The 20272-nt window shown below is 34.2% G+C and overlaps 2 protein-coding genes across 6 annotated transcripts in view; both read left to right on the forward strand.

Annotated features, from left to right (window-relative positions):
• The window catches only part of LOC110023263 (solute carrier family 40 member 1-like), a 29045-nt gene extending 27541 nt beyond the window's left edge, over positions 1–1504 (forward strand). For 3 of the 4 annotated variants that reach the window (XM_020722581.1, XM_020722579.1, XM_020722583.1), the window contains 2 exons: positions 589–756; positions 1140–1504. In XM_020722581.1, the coding sequence (XP_020578240.1) occupies positions 589–735 (147 nt within the window). In that variant the 3' untranslated portion in view covers positions 736–756; positions 1140–1504. The remainder of the gene's footprint in view (positions 1–588; positions 757–1139) is intronic. The other variant, XM_020722582.1, reaches the window with a different exon arrangement.
• Positions 1505–5894: 4390 nt separating this feature from the next.
• On the forward strand, positions 5895–9270 carry LOC110023265 (pentatricopeptide repeat-containing protein At4g19440, chloroplastic-like). 2 transcript variants are annotated; one of them, XM_020722586.1, is made up of 3 exons: positions 5896–6955; positions 7046–8784; positions 9210–9270. In XM_020722586.1, exons 1-2 carry the CDS (start codon positions 6237–6239, stop codon positions 8664–8666), a joined length of 2340 nt encoding a protein of 779 aa, XP_020578245.1. In that variant the 5' UTR covers positions 5896–6236; the 3' UTR covers positions 8667–8784; positions 9210–9270. The 2 variants fall into 2 exon arrangements, with proteins under 2 accessions (XP_020578243.1, XP_020578245.1); XM_020722584.1 differs by having other exon boundaries at positions 5895–8784.
• Positions 9271–20272: the final 11002 nt, after the last annotated feature.

The raw sequence follows: 20272 nt of genomic DNA on the forward strand, positions 1-20272 counted from the left end.
GGTATGTATGCAAATCTTCCTTTTATGGGGCATTTACATACATACCACTCATGTCCAATGTATTTACATATGTGAGACTTGAACTTTACTTTTTACACTTATGCCACTCAAATCTTTCATATCACTTAAAAAAATACCACCGGTTTGACTTTTCAAATGTGAAATGCACCTTTACATGCATAGGTAAGGCAGTATGTATGTAAAAATTGAAGTTTTGGTGTTAGATATGCAAATACATGAAAAATGAGTGGTATTTTTGTAAACCTTCCTTTCATTCATGGAGCATTTACATACATACCACCCAATTCTTATTTATTCACATATATAACACCTGAACATTACTTTTTACATGTTTACCACCCAAATCTTTCATATCACATCAAAATAACATTATTTTAACTTTTAAAAAGTGAAATACACCTTTCATACTTAAGGAAGGTGGCATGTATGTAAAAATTGAGGTTTAGGTGTTTAAATATGATATGCAAATACATAAAAATTGATCGGTATGTATGTAAATTTTCTTTTTATATAAACTTGTATCTGAACATTTTTTTTTCTTTGTTCAAATTGCTCTCCACCCATCAGGATTTTGGCCAGTTAGTGATCTTATCTTTCATCCTAGTAAGTTCAGCTGCCACACTCTACTCGGTCCACTGCTATCGTGTCCGAAAGCACCTGATTCATTTCGATAAGATTTTCGCGAAGATCAGCTGGTTGATCAACTCACTATGAGTCATCCAAAGGTTATAATTGGTATATTCTTAACTTTGTTTTTTCCATACATACCACCTAATTCATTGGTATTTACATATCTATCATCTAAACTTTGTTTTTCACAATTCTGACACCCAAAACTTTTATATCTTATAACTTTAAAGAGTGAAATACAACTTTTTTATGCATAGGCAAGGTGGCATATATGTAAAAAATTAAAATTTCGGTGTTAGATATGTAAATATGTAAGAATTGAGTGATATATAAATCTTCCTTTTATATTTTATTATATTTTTGTGCTAGTTTAATCAACCTCAAGTAACTGTTAATTTTAATTTTATTTAATGATTTTTTTATGTAATTTGATATTTACACTTATAACACTCGGGTGTCATCAACTCTTAAAAATCTAATGATTGCAGGACATTTCATGCAATGTCAAAGATTTAAATGATCTGCATGTAAATATGAATATGTTTAGATGTTAGATATGTAAATGCATAAGAATTGATTGATACTTATGTAAATGCCCCATAATAATATTAGAGAAATGTATCATTTTCTGAGATATTAATCGCCGAGAGTAAGCCGATCATAGCCGTCGATGTTGTTTGTCAATGATGTAATTAGACGGCCATTATTGAGAGACCTTTGGTGCGACATGCTCTTGCTATGAAGGTATGTATTTGCATCTTTAATCTTATATGAAATTCTAATATGAGAGGATATATTGTAGAATCCTCTATTTGTATATTAATTAAATATTATATGGTTACTAGATTTATATATCAGCATCTAGACTTTTGTCATTGTTAGGTTTTTTTTTTTTTTTTGATTTTTTTTTTTACATGGAAAAATTGTTAGATTTACATACGTACCACTCAATTCCTATGTTTTTATATATTTATCACTGAAACTTTAATTTTTTACACACACACACGCATATACACAATGGTAAGTAGTTGTGTTGTCAGTCATAAGACCCTTCTGACCCATATTCGATCTTTATGGGGACTGATAACACATATGAGGAGCAGTATCCTCAAATATCAATTTTTTACACACACACACACACACACAAACACACACAATGATAAGCAGTTGTGTTGTCAGTCGTAAGACCTCTCTGACCCAGGTTCGATCCCTATGGGGACTGATACCCCATATGGGGAGCAGCATTCTCAAATACCAATATGTAGGTATATATGCATGTATGGATGTGTGTGTGTGTGTGTGTGTGTGTGATGTATGCATGTACACACATACACAGACTATCTTATCTATGCATGAAAAGACGTATTTCACAATTGGTGGTATCTTCTATGTGATATGAATGATTTGAGCGGTATACATGTAAAAAGCGAAGTTTAGGCGTCAGATATGTAAATTCATAGGAATTGGATGGTATGTATGCAATTGCTGCCAAAGAATACATGCTTAATATCTCCTTCTCTTCGGATATGAATGATTTGAGCGGTATACATGTAAAAAGCTCAGTTTAGGCGTCAGATATGTAAATGCGTAGGAATTGGATGGTATGTATGCAATTGCTGCCGAAGAATACATGCTTAATATCTCCTTCTCTTCCAGTAGTTTAAGCCCTAAAAGCTTCAAATCACTTAGCACCATACCATGTCAGCTTAGTAAGATTTACATGCTAACACTCTAATTCCCATGTATTTACATATCTTTACACCAAATTTATAATTTTTACATATATACTATTTTACCAATGAATGAAAAGGCATAATTCACTTTAAATAATGGTATTTTTGATGTGATATTAAAGATTTGAGCGATATAAATGTAAGAAGCAAAGTTTAGGTGTCAGATATGTAAGTACATAGGAATTGGATGGTAATTATGCAATTGCCTCCAAGGAATAGATGCTTAATATCTCCTTATCTTTCAGTAGAGTAGTTTAAGCCCTAAAAGCTTCAAATACCAGTTTATGCATGATTATTCAATTTTGTCTAAAGCTGTTGCAATTTTTTGAAAAGAATGTAAGAAGCAAAGTTTAGGTGTCAGATATGTAAAGTACATAGGAATTGGATGGTATTTATGCAATTGCCTCCAAAGAATAGATGCTTAATATCTCCTTATCTTTAAGTAGAGTAGTTTAAGCCCTAAAAGCTTCAAATCCCAGTTTATGCATGATTATTCAATTTTGTTTGAAGCTGCTGCAATTTATTGAAAAACAGCTGTGAAACTGTTGAATGATAATTTGTTGCTCAAAAAAAGCTACGGTGGTTATTACAAGTTTTTTTAAGTCAGATCATAGCTAAAAAACTACCACCACACCTAGCCAGTAGTGGTGGGAAAATGCAGGCTTTAGGGACAACTTTTTGAAAAAGCTGTCAAAATGCAGTGAAAAGCTACCAAAGCGTAATTTATCCAAATAGACAAAACTGCAGCAACCCCAAACGAACCTATGCCAGCTTCTAAACTTTTGACATTTTTTAGGCTTATTCTTTTTTTATTTTTTATTTTTACATGAAAATACTGGAAGAATTACAGACCACTCAATTTGTATGTATTTACATATCTAATGCCTATACTCTAATTTTTTACATACATGCCATCTTACTCATACATGAAAATGTATTTTTCAGTATTTAGAAGTTAGAAATGGTGGTATGAAAGATTTGTCTGCTATAAAAATTAAAAAATAAGGGGTATTTTAGGTGCTAGATATGTAAATATATAGTAATTGGGTCTTATGTATGTAAATACCACTAAAAAAATGATATATTTGGTAGTTTTCATACATGCCTCACAATGTAACACATGAACCTCAATATTTATATTAATATCGCCTTATTCATGCATCAAAAGATGTAATGTAGCTTAAAAAGAAGTTAATGGTAGTTATATTTTTATGTGCCAAGTAAGTTGTGCTAGAAATGTAAAATTTAAAGTTTAGGTGTTAGATATGCAAATTCATATGGATTTTGTGGTATGCATGTAAATGTACCTTAATACTTTATTTTATTTTTGCAAATTCATATAATCGACTTTAAAAATCTGCCGAATTATAATTTGATGGTTAAATTTTTTTTTTTTTTTTTACATACATGTGACATTATGCATGTAATGGTGTATTTTATTCATTACAAGTTAAAATTAAGTGGTTTGTATGGACATAGATACAATTATGGCTTTTGTGGCTCATGTATGTAGCAGTTGTCAAGCATCACTAACCGTTGCTCTGATAGCTCTCAACTACGATTATTATAACATCATCAGACTATGGTTTATATGACCAACTACAATTGTTATAAATCTTTAAGTATGACTTTGGTAACTCTATAACTATCATAGCCATCAATTGCAACTTTTATAATTAACTACGATTGTTATAGCCTTACCACGATAATTGTAGTCAAACTACAAAAGTTATAATCTCAAGTTCCACTACACAAACATATATATTAGATTATTTCATAGCAATTATAATTTCAACATATGCTTGTAATCCTATAGTCTCTAATTGAGGTGAAGATTGGCCCCTTGGTCTTTTCTCCTTCTAAGGGTTTCGACATAAAACAATTATAGCATCTTTTCCAGCAATTTTTCTTTTATATGTGTTTGTGTTGGATCTTCGTGTAATGCTAAAATGTTAAATCATCAATCTACAGTCGTAAATTTTCGAGTACGCAATAAACCTCAATGTGAAGCACATGGAGATATTTTATAGACTTTAGGACTAAATTGGCCGCATTCTTTCATGGAACTATTTTAGCACTTCAATCTTTTAAAATCTAATTCAATTTTTTTAATATATTTTAATCAAATTGGAGCAATAATCAAATTTTAATGGAATCTAATTATGCAACATGTTAATGATTTAAATGAAAAATTTTATTTATAAAAATAAATATAATTATAATTTTTAATTAAAATTAACAACGATTAAATCATCATTATTTTGAATATTTTTATAATAAAAAATATCCATATTATCTAATATTAATCAATAAATTTATATTCAAATCTTTAAATCATGTATTAACTACTAATTTTATAATGCTTATACCTTTAAGTAATGTAAATAATTTTTATATCATATTCTGAAAATTTCATTCAAATTTATATGATAATTTAAATAATTAAATAATTACAAAATTATTTAAATGAGCTTCACATTATTCAACACAAGACCCTTTATAATTACTTCATTCTTATGTTTTTAAACATTGAACATATAAATTTTACTTTTTTACATTTATACCATTCTTATTTTAACTTTTAACGAATAAAATACACTATTACATGCATAATGTCGCATGTATGTAAAAGTTGAACTTGAGGTGATAGATATGTAAATACATAAGTTCTAAAATAGTTTCCTGAAATTATGCAACCAATTTAGTCCTAAAGCCTATAAAATATTTCCATGTTCTTTAAATTGAGGCTTATTGCGTGCTCGAAAATTTACGACTGTAGATTAATGATTTAACATTTTAGCAATACACGAAGATCTAACACAAGCGCATATTAAAGAAAAATTGCTGGAGAAGACGCTATAATTGCTTTATGTAGAAACCACTAGAAGGAGAAAAGACTGCGGGGCCTTGTCTAATTAAAATAAGTTAATATATAATCAAGAGTGTAGATCCCTAATCTTCACCTGGATTAGGGAATATAGGATTACAAGTATATGTTGAAATTATAATTGCTTTCAAATAATGTAATTAATATATTTGTGTAATGGTGCTTGAGATTATAAATGTTGTAGTTTGACTACGATTATCATGGTGGGGGAAAAATGCAATTGATGGCTATGATATTTATAATGGAGCTACCAATCATGGTTAAAGGTTTATAACAATTGTAGTTGGCCATAGAAATCATAGCTGTATGAGTCTATAATAGTCGCAATACAGCTATCAAAGCCACGGTTAGTGGTAGTTGGCAATGGCTGATGGTCGATAATCACCTTTGATGGTTGGTGACAAACTCCGATGGTCTGTTGCAATCTTGAGTGAACGACGACAAGTGGAAGGACTTTAAGAGGTAAAGTTTTAGTAGTAAGCCCACTCATTTCTTCTCCTACCCCTCCTTAAGTAATGAATGAGAAAATATTTATAAATTCGGCTAAAATCCTAAAACATTCAATGTGTTGTTCCATGTTCATTCCACCGATCGCAAGCAATTGTTTTCAAGCATTTATGTGATTTAATGACATCAGAATTAAATGATCTTAAACTCATCAGATCTCTCTCATGATGCTCGTGTTCGGCTCGTTTACACCCCTACTCTCATCCATATGACTATCAACATGCAAAAATTTGAGATCGTTTAACCTTTCAATTGATGCACCAAGACTTTTGTAGCTACTTTAATTGTTTGATTTGGACTCAAATGGTAGAACATCCCCATTCCCCTCTCCATTTTCATATTCAGCCCCATAGCTCTCATCTATTTGCAAAACAACCCCTCAATTGGGGCAACCCAAAGTCTCCCCTTCTTCACCCCCGCTTTAATTCCCCGTCTCCGGACCACCCTGCAACTTTGGCATGATCCTCCTCCGCCGCACACGGCAGCCACCGTCTTCCTTCCTTCAGGCCTCTAAACTCCCTCACTTCTCAGCCACCGGTGCTTCCTCCTCCACCTCCGCAGCCTCATCACCACTGCCGGACGACGACGACGCCGCCTCCCCCACCGTCGGAGTTCCAGATTTTCGTCTCCTGCTCTCTCGACCCTCTTTCAATCATTCTATCTGTCGTCGGCTTCTATCACGCCTATCACCCCGTCGATGCGAAGTCCTTCTCACCCAGCTCCTCCCCTCTGTCCCCATCAACGTCGCCCTCAGCTTCTTCTCCTTCGCCTCGGATCAATGTAGGTTTTCTTTCACCCTCCGTTCCTATGCTCTGCTTCTTCACTCCCTTCTCAGCTCCGGCATGGCTACCCCCGCTCGCCTCCTCCTCATCCGCCTCCTCGACCCCTCCAGCTCGCTTCCCGTTTTCATCGACGATCAAGATCGTCGTCTCCACGAGCTATTTGATGCTCTCACGGTCGCCGCCCCGCAGGATTCTATACAACCAGCGATCGACATGCTGGTGCATGTTTGCGTCACTCAGCTCTCCCAAACACCGACGCTCGCCATCGATGCATTCCGATCAATCCTCGACCGTGCGTTTTGCCCCACACTGAAAACCTGCAATCTGCTCATCTGTTACCTGGTCCGAGCCAAACGGAGCGACGACGCCTTCAAGGTGTTCGACGAAATGCGCAGGTTTATTTCTCCTGATGTTTTCTCTTACACCCCTCTCATTGACTTGCATTGTAAGAGTGGCAACATTAAGGAGGCCGTTGCTTTGTTCAGAGAAATGGAACGTGCTAGGGTTTCTCCCAACGTGGTTACATACAATGCCCTTCTCGATGGGCTTTGCAGGAAAAATATGCTGAAAGAAGCTATTGATTTGAAGGAGGAGATGGAGAAGAGATCCGTGAAGCCTACTGTGTTGACTTACAGGTCTATCATGAACAGTCTTGTTAGAGAAGATAGGTTTGAGGAGGTGGGTCGTCTATTCAAAGAGATGATGGAGAGGGGTATTTCTCCTAATGAGTTTATTTATAACACCATGGTTGATGGCCACTCTCGAATGGGGCGATTTGCAGAAGCTTTGAAGTTGAAGGAGGAGATGATGGTCAAAGGGATCAAGCCCAATCGAGTCACCTATAATATGATCTTGAATGGTTTGTGTAATTCTGGAGAGATCGAACAGGCAGAGAGTTTATTCAAAGAAATGCTGAAGAATCAAATTCCCTTAGTTTCTGGGGATTTCAATCTCCTCATTTCATCCATTTTGAGATCAAATTCAAGACTTAGTTCTGCAATTTCGTTATTTTTGGAGATGCTTTCGCATAAATTACGACCGAACGACCGTCTTCTGACAGTGTTGATGAACGAGTTGTGTAAGAGTGGGAGGCATCAGGAAGCTGTTGCTGTTTGGTGCAAGTTGTCGGAGAACGGTTTTCTTCCTAACATTATAACTTCTAACGCTTTAATTCACGGGCTTTGCAGGTCTCAAAGTACGAAACTTGCCGTCAAAATTCTAGAATTGATGATTGAAAAAGGTGTGGTTTTGGATAATATAACTTTTAACACCCTCATATCAGGAATTTGCAAGGAAGGAAGATTGGAAGAAGCATTTAAGCTCAAGGAAATCATGGTTAAACGAGGCCTTAAACCCGATAATTTCACTTTTAATACACTGATTCAGGGATTATGCAATTCAGGGAGAATAGATGAGGCCATTGTAATTTTAAATGGATTTGAAAAAGAGGGATTGATTCCTGATATTTTCACATTCAGCATAATAATTGAAGGATATTGCAAGATTAAGGAAGTGGAAAAGGGAAAATTGCTCTTAAGAGAATTGGAGAATTTGAACTTAAGACCCAACCATGTTTTATATAATTCACTAATTGGCGGATATTGCAGGAATGGCAATTTAGACGAAGCGTCCAATCTCGTAAAAGAAATGAAAATTAAAGGAATTACAAGGACTGAAATGACTTATTCCATTCTTATGCATGGATTTTGCAGTATAGGTTGTGTAGAAGAAGCTAGAGATGTTCTTAAGATAATGAGAGAGGACAACATAACACCAAATGTCGTATGCTATACTTCACTCGTCGACGGTTATTGCAAAATTGGCGACTTGGAAGCAGCGAGCAACGTATTTGCAGAAATGAGCACGAACGACATTGATCCTAATAAGCTCACCTTCACCACCTTGATGAATGGAAATTGTAGAGTTGGAAACCTTAAAGAAGCAGCAGAACTTTTTGACGAAATGGTAACTCGTGGCATCAAACCAGATGATGCCACTTACAGAGTATTAATGGCGGGATTCTGCAAACAAGGCAGTGTCGGCGAAGCCAATTTTGCAACTGATTCCCCAAAAATGTCGTGTGATGAATCAAACCAATTCACATAATGAAGAGATGTCAACGAATTCATGTTAAGATTTCGTTAACTGATAAGCCATTTGAGTTTGAACAATTGCTATTGATTGTGATGTTCACTCCAAAACAGGAGAACTATGGTTCATGCAGGTAACTATCTATCCTAAAAATTGTAGATCAAGTGATGTTCCTTGCTAGTTTATAATCCTGCACCTGTTTTACTTTTTTTAGGAAAATTTACATATATATTCTTATTTATTTACATATGTCACACCTAAATATTCATATTTATATGCATAGCACTTTGGTGCTTTAAACCTATGTATTGAAAATGTGTATTTCACTTTTAAAAAGTGGTAGTAGTGTTATTTTTTATGTGATATTAAAGACGTGAGTGGTATGTGTATAAATGCCTTTTTTTTGTTATTAGAAGCTTCAAACAAAATAATAGAGAGCCTATTTTTTTAAGTATTCTTTATATTTTTGTAGTTCCATTCTTTCTTTTGTAGTGTGATTTCAAAAAAGTTTTATTGAAATTTGAAGGTGCAAGGTTACTAATGCAATTTTTTTGACAGATTTGTCTATTTGGGGAGGCCAGCTTGTGAAGATACTAGCTGATGTTGTGCAGAAGGTAATTAATTTAAAAAATGTTTTATTGAAGTCTTCAAGTTTATTCATTTTTGTGTTTTTTTATGTCTCTTCCCCTGCATAATAGCCATCTTACTAGATTCTTGTTTAAGTTTAACGACATTCGATGAAAACATGTCCTGGTTTTACTTGACTAATGCTTGCTGCCATTAGCAACTATATAAATAAAAATTTAAAGGAATTTTTATATAGATACCGCACAATTCCTATTTATTTACATATCTAACACATTAACTTTAATTTTTACATATATGCCACCTTACTTGTGCATGAAAATATGCTTTTCACTTTTCTAAAGTTACAATAGTGGTACTTTTAATGTTATGCAAAAGATTTTGGCTGTAGAAATGTAAAACCAAAGTTTAAATGTTAGATATGTAAATACATGGGAAATGTGCTCCAAAGATAAATTATGAAGCATGAGCTTGGCATGAGAAGCATGACATGATGCACATGAGGCTCGAAGTCTAGCAAGATTAGGAAAGTGGAAAGTTGACCCATCAAGAACACATCTAATAGAAAATTGACACGTCAATAAAACAATGATTTTTTATGTAGGTCATATTTAGGTTTAGGGAGACAGAAATTCTATTGAATATGGGACCATTAAAATTTTATTTGGAGTAGGGATAGTTCACCAAATAGAGAGCACATTAAATTATTGGGGTATTTACATTTCTCACACCTCAACTCTCCTATTTATACACATAACACTCAAATCCTCAATATCACATAAAAAATAGCACTATTACCATTTTTAAAGAATGAAGTACACATTTTCATGCGTAGGTTTAAAATACTAAAATGCTATGTATGTAAGTATCAAAGTTAGTGGTGAGATACATAAATACATAAGAAGTGTGTGCTAAGTATGTAAATTTCCCTATAGTTTATTGAGCGCCGCGTGGAAAGTTATTTTTAATCTCTAGTCATGAACCATGTACTGATTTTTCTTTTGAAGGAAGAAGTGGTTGCTTGCTTAAAAAGGGGTCTTCGGCGATATCAAAGCCATTGTTTTAATTTTCATACCATTATCATATTTCCAAGTTAGAAAAAAAGAAAATTTACATATATACCACTCTAATATGATTTATTTACATATCCAACACTTACAACACAGTTGGTGCAGCTTTTTAGTTGCGGTGCGGTGCAAAAACGCAGTAAGGCGCATTTGCATGTTGTGGTGCGATCTTTTTTTTTTTTTTAAATCTATGATTAAATGATGTCACGGGTTCAATCTTACGGCCTGCGTTTCTTTGAATTTTTTTTTTTGCGCGGATGTCTTCACGATCCCGTGCACTTTCCTTTCTCTCTTGCGACTCTTGTCCTAATCCCTCTCCCTTGCTATCTTGTGGTATCTTTTTTTTCTCTTGCGACTCTTGCCCTAATCCCTCTCTCTCGCAATTGGAAGGTGTAACATGCTGTCTCTTTTTCTCTCGCTTTTCTGGAATCATTTCAACGAATTTCTCCTCCCTCTCCTCTCTCAGTTCTTTTGCTCTGTTTGGATCACTGCCTTCGCCCTCTGTGCGGTGGTTCCTCTTCGTGTTGTGGTTTTTTAGGTTTGGCTCTGCTTATGTTATGGTGTTCCCTAACTTATTTTGTTGTGGTTTTTGACCTTCGAAAACAATGCCTTTCGGTTGATGTTGGATTTTGGGATTTGGTTTTCTCTTCTCTGTTTGGAATTCCATGTGAAATGACTTTGGAATATGAGGGTGGATTTTTTATTTTGGTATTCCCTGTCTTTTCTTGTGCGGTTTGTGAGCTTTGCTCTGAACAAACCCTATGCCTTGCATTTTCATTCTTCATTCTGGGATATTTACATACCTAACATACATAGCAGTTGCGATTTTGCTCTAGCGTTGCTCTGTTCAGTTGTTATTCTTTTCGAATGCGAATATTGGTTGAGATTTTTGCAGAAAGCAATGTTTCGGGTGTTGTGTATATTTTGAATATATGGGGGTGGTTTTTGTTGAATCATGTCTTCACAGTAAGAAATAAAAAAAAAATGCAAAGAATTAGAAAAGAAAATTCAATGAGAATATGATTTTTTATTTGCTCTATTCTGTTCTTGTGGCGGTGTTGATTGAACGTGCAATCGTTTGGAAATATAAATTGTTTGGAACGTGTATGAGCCATATTTTGATGTGTGAAGGTGATGACAATGTTGTTGCAGATGTGTTGGTGTGTTGAGTTGTTTGTGTGTGGAGGTAGTGGTAGTGGTGTTGCATGTGAAGGTGTTGGTGTGTGAATGTGGAGGTGCTGGTTGGTGTGTGGTTGTGTTGGTGGATGTGTGGAGGTGGTGGTGTGTGGACGTGGTGATAGTGGTGGTTTGTGTGGAGGTGGTGGTGGTAGTGGTTTGTGGATGTGTGTGTTTATAAAGGTGATGATAGTGATATTGTGAATGTGTGTAGTGGTGGCAGTGGTGATGTGTAGGTGGTGTAGTGGTGTGGTGCGCAAGGCCATTGTTGATGCTATTGTGGCATTCCTATTTTTCCTTGAGTTGTGATATTGTAACATTCTTATTTATACTAATTAGTTTTTTTCATGCTAGTAATACAAGAATTAAGGTAAAAGAGACCTGTTCATCTACAAATTGGGATAAAGAGACAAAAATAATGTTTTGCAAACTTTGCCCCAAGAAAGTCGAATTGGGTTATAAGCCGACAACTTATTCCAACAAGGAGAGCTGACAAAATATTATTAAAAAATTTAAGAAAAATATTGATAGAAAGTATGATAGGATGCAGTTAAAAAATAAGTGTGATCAACTAAAAAATGATTGTAAAATCTCGAATAAATTGAAGCAATGATTAATGAGCTTGGGGTGGAATCCGATAAAGTGAATAATTGATGTTTCCAATGAATGGTGGGTAGAGAGACCGATAAGCATTTTTTAAATCTCTTATTTTTGTCAATTTTTAATTTGTTTTCAAATCCAACAATATGTTATATGAATTTGTAGGTGGTGCATGCTGCAAAAAAATTTAAATACAGTGGAATCGATCCTGATCTAAAGGAGAAAAGCGCAAAAGAAAAGTTGTAGCTGCCGAATGTTTGATGTACGGATATTATAACTCGTACATAGAGCATTTCCCTTGCATGACATCCGCATATGATGGCGACAAATAGGTTGGGGAGTTGTTTGCGGGCCACCAAACGAGATTTAGTAATATGTTCAGCATGACACAAACGGTATTCACTGATCTGTTAGATAAACTGCACAGAAATCATAGACTTCATTGAGCGGATTTTTGGTGTTTAAAAGAAAAAATGTGTTATAGTTCGCGATATGTCAACTTATTTGTTTCCCAAACAGATACAAATTATGTTCTTAAAACCTGCTCTAAAGGCGAGGAAGGTGCAAACGAGATGACAAAGTTAAGGGAACGAACTACATATGTGATAGTTGGAGGGTGATTGTAGTGAATGTTAATTTCTATCATATTATTAATTATAATGGTTGTTGAAAACATTCACTGTTTAGTGTATTAAAATTTTATACAGTTCATGTTTATTTATGTTCCTTATGCATTTGATATTTATTGATTTGATTTTTTACACAATTTGTATGTGAAATTTTTCCTTTTGCATTTCTTTTTTTTTTGTGGGTTTTGGATATCTATGATGAGACATTTGACCTTATGAATCCTTCTGGATGACTTATATTGTTATTGGTTGGTGTCACATATAAAATTCTAATGAATGCAACCAAATTCTTCTTCTTTTTTCGGTGCTACAGTTTTTTAGGCTCTTATAGATTGTCATTTTTAGTGGTATGTAAATGTGACAGACATGAGCTTGATATTGTGTGGGTTAAAAGCAACCAATAACCTTTTTTTAAGGTATGTTAATTTTTTGTGGTGACAGATTCTTTGGTTTATATATATATTAAGTTCTTTAAGACCTCACAGTTGCATTAATTGTAATTAATTGCTTATGTTATCAATTTTTACTGGCGTTATGTTTAAGAGTATGTCTTTTTAACATTCAGGAAAGATGAGCTTGAGGATTTTTGTTACCTCCAGAGGATTGCATAGGTATTGTGAACTTCAAATATCTCTGCTAACTTCACGATAGTCACATAACTACGGAAGACAGTTTTACAGGTGCCCATAAAGACTCATGAAAAACTGTGACTATTTTTAGCGGGCGGATAAGTTGAAAGATTCTACCGCCAAGAGTGATCGGGTATGGAGAGTATCCCTTGAGAACAGCTTAGCCAGTTACATCGTCTGTATTTTAAAAATAATAATATCATATTATTAATTGTTTATTTTAATAGTTTTTTTTCTTAATTTTAATAGTCATGCTACTCATTGTTAAGTTAGATATCTATATTTATTTTATAATATTCTGGACTGGATATTTACTTCTATAAAGTATAGAATGTGCTGGTATAAATAATTTTGTTGCAAACAAAATTACTATACATGGGCAGAATGGTCATTTGTCTATAAACAGTTGCAGCACAGCTGTTAAAAACAAACAGGCAGTCAGCTTATCCATAGCAGTTTCCGCACAGTTGTTTTCTACGGCAGCTGTTGTGCAGGAACTTATTATTAAGCCGCAGCTGCCCCAAACAGTTAGTGGAGATACAGCAACCTAGTTTGACTTATATAAGAGCCTAAAAGGATTTTGAATTATGACGTGAAGAAGCTTCGTAATAGAAAATTTTTATTTGTAAATTCTTTAGAGACATGGATCAGAAAAAGATGTTATCACAAAGAAAGTTTTAGATATACAATAAAGATATCCCCAACTCTTCAACTATTGTATGCTTACTTTTCAAATTTTGAGGACGAAATTTTTATGAGGGGAGATTGTAATAATTGAAATTTTAATAATAAAAAAATTTTGAAACCGTGGGATTGGATAAGAGTTTCACTTGAGGCTCAATTGATTTAGATTTGTGGAAGAATTGAGACGGTGAGAAAAAGAGAGAGCAGACTGAGAGAAGGAAAAGTTTTGTGCCTGCTCTAACTGATCGTTAGAAGAGAAAGAAGAAGGAAAAAAAAAAAAGAGGAAGGGAAGATGTCACTACTTAAGCGTGTGGGAACTCTTGCATAATTGAAGAAGGAAACCAAAGCTAAGGGAAAAGGTAGAACATCGGGTTTGAGGAGCCTCGCATGTAACGTCACTATCGTGTCGAACCCTAGCCTAAGGAAGGAGGGAAATCGAGTTGTCATGCAGTGTGAAGTTGAGCCACACTTGAAGGTAGGAGAAGAACGCTCGCATGCATGCGGTAGGGATCGAACAGAGCCATAAGAAGATATTAAAAGTGGAAGATTTTGTGGAAAATGCAATTGATCCGAGTAAATTTTGGTAAGGTGCAACGAGTGTTAATTGAAGAATAAAAAATGATAATTCAAGGGAAAGATAAAAGGCATGCAGGCTCCGGGACTCTATGTGAGTAAATACTTTCTTTTATGTACTAAATTGATGTTTTATTAAATAGACTTGAATTATTGCTTCATATACCATTTTGTTTACAATTTTGTGCATGTTTTAAGTTAAAAGAATCATTGAAATGAAACGAAGTAATAAAAATGAAAAATTATTAATCAATGACTTTAAAATGAAGCAATTAAAGGAAATGAAATGTAAAGGCTTAAAGGCTTAAATCATACAAAATTACCCCAAGATGATACTAATTGGGGATGCAATATACCCGTGCATGAAAAAAAAAATGATAAATGTGTACATTCGAGTACAAAATTTTGAGAGTATCTACGAGTACAATTTTGATAATATATTCAAGTATAATGGTAATCCTGATATAATTACTTAAAGAGATTAAAAAGGATAAATATTTAAATTAATACGAGAATAGTTAAAAGAAAAATGAAATTTTACAGTTTGATTTAGCAATAAATTGCATATCATGCATAACATTTATATATTAATTTAATATATAAAAAGATTATAATTACACACTAAATCATGTAACTTAATCTAGAAAATTAATAGTTGCTTTCAAAAAAATATTAGATTGATATGATTGTCAAGCGGGAGATAATTTACAGGATTGTTGCTGATAGTAGTATATTGTGTATTATGGTCGTAATTCCTGTATTGTTTACTTCTGAGTTGTTGGTTTGAGATGTCATTTTACTTTCATAATATGTTATTGTTACTGGATAATTTGATTTTCTGTGAGGAGTACTTTGTTGTTTCTTAGTGGTTCTCTTATGAATTGAAAGTTATGATAACTTGTGGAAAATAAATGAAATTTTAATTACACCACCTGATCGTCTGCTTCCGCCTTAGATAATTGCAAGTCTGGCATCGGGTCATGACACAATGTATACACGAAATGAAATAGAGAAGAGCCCTCACTTTAGTTGGCAGCTGTTGGTCATGCACGTGACTAAAGTCGACGGCGACGACTACAAGCAAGAGTCATAAAAGTAGGTGTCTTGGGGTTCGGCTCTAGGTAAGGTTTGACTATGTGTGGGGCTCCAAGAGTAACATGAGAAAGAGGACTGGTAGCTGTGAAGTTGGAGGAGAAAGATAAAAGTTTGATGGTCTCTTTATGCCACTATCCCATCGTTGTCTTCATGGATAACACTAACCAAGAGTGTAAGGAGGATCATTGGTTGTAAGGAGTTTTGGGATGCCCTAAGCTTCGACTTACTTATATAATTGCAATAAGGTAGTGGAATCAAGGGAAAAATAGGAAAGTCCCACAGCTATCCCGATTAGGAAGGCGGCAAAGCATGACTGTGAGATTCACAGAATCGCAAGATTCAAATGAAAGAGGAAGGAGGCTTGCAATTTAGAGAGTTGTACGAGCGAGAAAAGAAAAAATAATAAAAATAATGTTTTAGTTCTTACAGAAACCCTTTTGGATATTAGTCAAGCTCACAGGCTCATCGAATAATGACTCTACGAAAATGGTCGGGTTATATAAGGTTGGTGTTCTTCCAAGTTTTAGGTTGCTTGATAAAATAAGCTATATGAACATGAATAAAACTGAAATTGAATAACAAATAATTGTTAAGTCATACATAAATAAAATTTAATTGAATTTAAAGTGGTCGTATTGATTGTCAAAAATTTTATATCATATTCAATTGATTGAGCAAGTTCATGTTAGTATGATTTCAATATCATCTTTTTTTAAGATAATATTACATAGATGCATATAGTAAATTGTCTCGTTTTGTTGTTCATATTGCATGCATCAATCATTGTTTTTTATGTTTTAAGAAATAGTAGTTATTTACAGAGTTTAATTTGTCAAACTCACTCATTGATAGTTTTTTATGACAACTTTCATTCAACCACTAAGAGGACCGTCATCAAAGGAGCAAACTTTACAACTTCAAATTCACTTTTTAGCAATTTTCAGCATTTGTTTTAATTATTATATTTTTCTCTTATGGGTTTAAATAGTAGACATTCTTATTTTAGTTTTTTTTCTTTTTTTTTTCTTCAGATGTATCAGTTATGAATTCTTATATATGAAATGAAATAAAACCTATTTTCAATTTTTCATTTTATTTTTCGCTTGTATACAATATTTTCATTAGATAATACAAAACTGGTTTAAATCTTTGCATAATGCCCTATGTTGTCAAGGTGTATCGCATTCCGACCTGGAGTATGATAATATGTTATATATGCGCATTAGAACACCCACAACATTTAGGTATGGGTGTCAGTTCGGGTTAACAGGTCGAGTTCGGTTCGACCCGAATAGGGTCATCTGAACCCGCCCAGTAAAATAAATGGATCAAAAACTAAGACCTCAGCCCGAGCTTCACCGGCTAACCTAAACACAACTCGAATACTTATTCAGGTCATGTTTAGATTTTTCAGGTTCAACCCGAACCTAACCCAAATAATAAAAGGGTTAAATTCTCTGACCCGAACCCGACTCGAAAAATATGTGGGTCAACCCTAACCCGAAAATTGAGTTTGAGTAATATAGGCGTGTCGGGTTTTTGACACCCCAACATCAAGATTTGTATAAGGTGGCGTTATTTTTTGCATTATCCTCCATAAAGTGTAAATACATTTAAAACAAAGAACTAATTTCAATTGTCTTGAAAAATGTGATTGAACCATCTTCAGAAATTATGACTGACAAAATTGACTGAATCTCATCAAGTTGTACTCACTTTATGTTGACAAATATACCCAATTCAATGGAACCAACATTGATTAGAAAAAAATTGCTTGGGACCAATTAATCATCTTATGGATTTCATCAGTTTTTTCCATCAAAAGATTAAGCATGCATATATTTATGGACATAAACATGCCCCCATGAAAGGTAAACCATCACCATATGAGTCAAAAGTTCCAATTTTGCACAAGCTACAATTTGCCAGTTTCTCAGCTTTATCAAGGCAGTGTCAGATGATGTTGAGCATGCAATTCTGGAGGTCAAGTTCACCCTAAAGACAAAATTTTGATACACCAAAGAGTGATAGCACAAATTGGCTTTCTATAGAAAAAAATTCCTACACAAATACATAACAAAGTGATTACTAAACCTCGCCATAGCCAACCTGTAAAAGCTCCATCCAAAATACTTCTGAGCAATAGAAATGAGGTTAATTACTCCTATTGATTTCCAAACTACTATGATAGATGTTGGGGACGTAGAAAGATAAAAGCATCCAACACGTGATAGAACACCAGTTTGTTATAAATACACTTCATATAACGACATATAATAAAGTTTTTGCCCTGCATTGTGATAGCAACGGATAAAAAATATATATGGAGGTTGTATAGGTGAGAAAATTAGATAGTGTTATTGTTACAATTTGCTTCAATAAAATCAAATTTTAAAATTAAAATGAAATTCAGATTTTGACAATAAATGAAATTGGCAGTTTTGTATTGCCAAAAGTGGTTATTCTGACCAACAAAGACAGAATGATTCTCGGCCTGCCTTCCAGTACGAGTTGGACATATAGAAGAGTCCAGGCCCCAGAATGATGAAAGGGTCAACTTGAAGCTTCAAACGATCAAGCAAGAGTTAGCCAAGTAATCATGGGTCGAGTTCGGGAGGTCGCTCTAACAGATTGAGTATGAAAGAGGGGGGGTCCAAAATCCCAGCCCCAGTAGGGATATGATTAACAATACAACTATATATGTCTAGCAGTCTAAAGATGATATGGGCCTAAATGAATCATTTTATAAAGATCAACCCCTATAAATATGGGGTATTAAATGTAAATCGGGATTTGATCCCCATGACCTCTCTATCTACTACAGACAAAGAAAAGCCCTCATCATACTGCACACTATTAGAATTAACTCAATTGCTTAGCTCTCTCTTCGCTCCCCCTCTCTTCCTATTCTCTCCCCTTCCTAACTTTCTATTCCTTCAGTGTGATTCAAAGACAAATATGGGTTCAATAATTCCATAAAGTAGCTTTTATAAATTCAAACAAAAAAAAAATAAAAAAGAAACATAAGCCACAATAAATAAATCCAAAATAATTCTAGTTGTCACAATTGAAGTCAAAATTAACATAATCTAAGTCTTCCTGATCACTACATTCATAAAGAGTGAATGACAATTGATCTCTCTCGACCGTCAACTAGTCCATGTAAACCTATCGACAGTAATACTCTATATCTTATCCAATTGCCTAAAGTAACACAGCATCATCCTTAAGGTTGATCAGGACACAAGTTTACCATAGCTATGATTACCCCTCTTCTATATTCATCATACATTGAAGTGAGCCTAAAGTTCCTTCAAGATCGACTTCTATGGCCTCTCCTTCATCAGCCTCAACCTCACAAATAGAACATGATCCCTCCCATCAACAAAATTAGAAGAGACAAATTTTAAAACAAGTCCATCTGTCAACCTATGAAGATTTAAATCCAAAAAATAGAATATCACTCCATCCTCTAAATATTACATGGTAGGAATCAAAAACATTAAGTTGGATATAAAAGTATAAGCCAAAAGTCTCAATCAAAGCACATATTCATATGGATAAGAATTTCAACAACGAAGTTTTTGACAACCAAAAAAATTGAAAGAATGGATCAATGAGGTAATCAAAGTTGACTTTAACTTTCACCCAATGGAGTGGATCTCCTCCATATTATACTAATCATAGTAAATATTAAAGTTGTGTGTGTGATGGAGCATTCGTTTGCCCTATCCTTGAAGGCTCTAGTTATTGTGGAAGTTGTAGTGTTGGTGTCATAAGATAGCATTATTGATGCCTACATTGTGGAGGTACCAACTTCTTTGGCTACTTTTGATATGGGTCATTATCTCACTCTTAAAAAGAGTCTTCAATATGGTTAGAACATCAACACCCCGTCCAAAGGGAAAGGTTCTAGTCAAGCATCAATTGCATTTTTGCTCTCTATTGTAAATGTTGACTATGGGTGAGTCTCAAAATCCGTCCAAGTTTGTCATTTAGGGCAAAAAAGTAATTGGATTGAGAAGCAATATTTTTAATTTAATGGCAAGATAAAGAAAAATGAAAATGGAGGCAAAATTGGAGTGACAATTGGCTTCTATGTAGGTGTCCTCTTCATTTCACTTCATTCAAATTTGAATCCTCTTCATTTCTCTTCTTTCAAATTTGAATGATCTCATTCAAAGAATGCAAAATCAAAGATAATGGATTATTCGAGCTCATTGTGACGAATAAAGTGAGAATAGAACGTAAAGAACATGCAAAGTTTTGATGGAAATTCTTATGCTTTTAAATATAATTTATGAGGGTTAGAAAGTAATTGGCTTCTATGTAGGTGTCCTTTCCATGGTGCATCGCCATCTCTGATTAAGTTCTTATGATGGTCTTTGAATCCAAGGATTTGTGATGTACAAGTAGTGAGTTACTCACTCAGTGTTGCCATAAAATTTCACAGGGATACTGAGTTAGTAATACCTAAGAGCCACTTTTGCCTTACAAATGGATATTCCAAATCCACCTAATAACAACATATCACATTGATAGCCATGCAATTCCCATACATGTAGTTTCCCCAAACCTATGTC

Source organism: Phalaenopsis equestris, unplaced genomic scaffold (genome assembly GCF_001263595.1).
Source record: "Phalaenopsis equestris unplaced genomic scaffold, ASM126359v1 Scaffold000223, whole genome shotgun sequence".
NCBI lineage: Eukaryota > Viridiplantae > Streptophyta > Magnoliopsida > Asparagales > Orchidaceae > Phalaenopsis > Phalaenopsis equestris.

Excerpts from the sequence above, each read along its gene's own strand:
- LOC110023265 (XM_020722584.1), top strand. The coding sequence starts at position 6,237 with ATGATCCTCCTCCGCCGCACACGGCAGCCACCGTCTTCCTTCCTTCAG.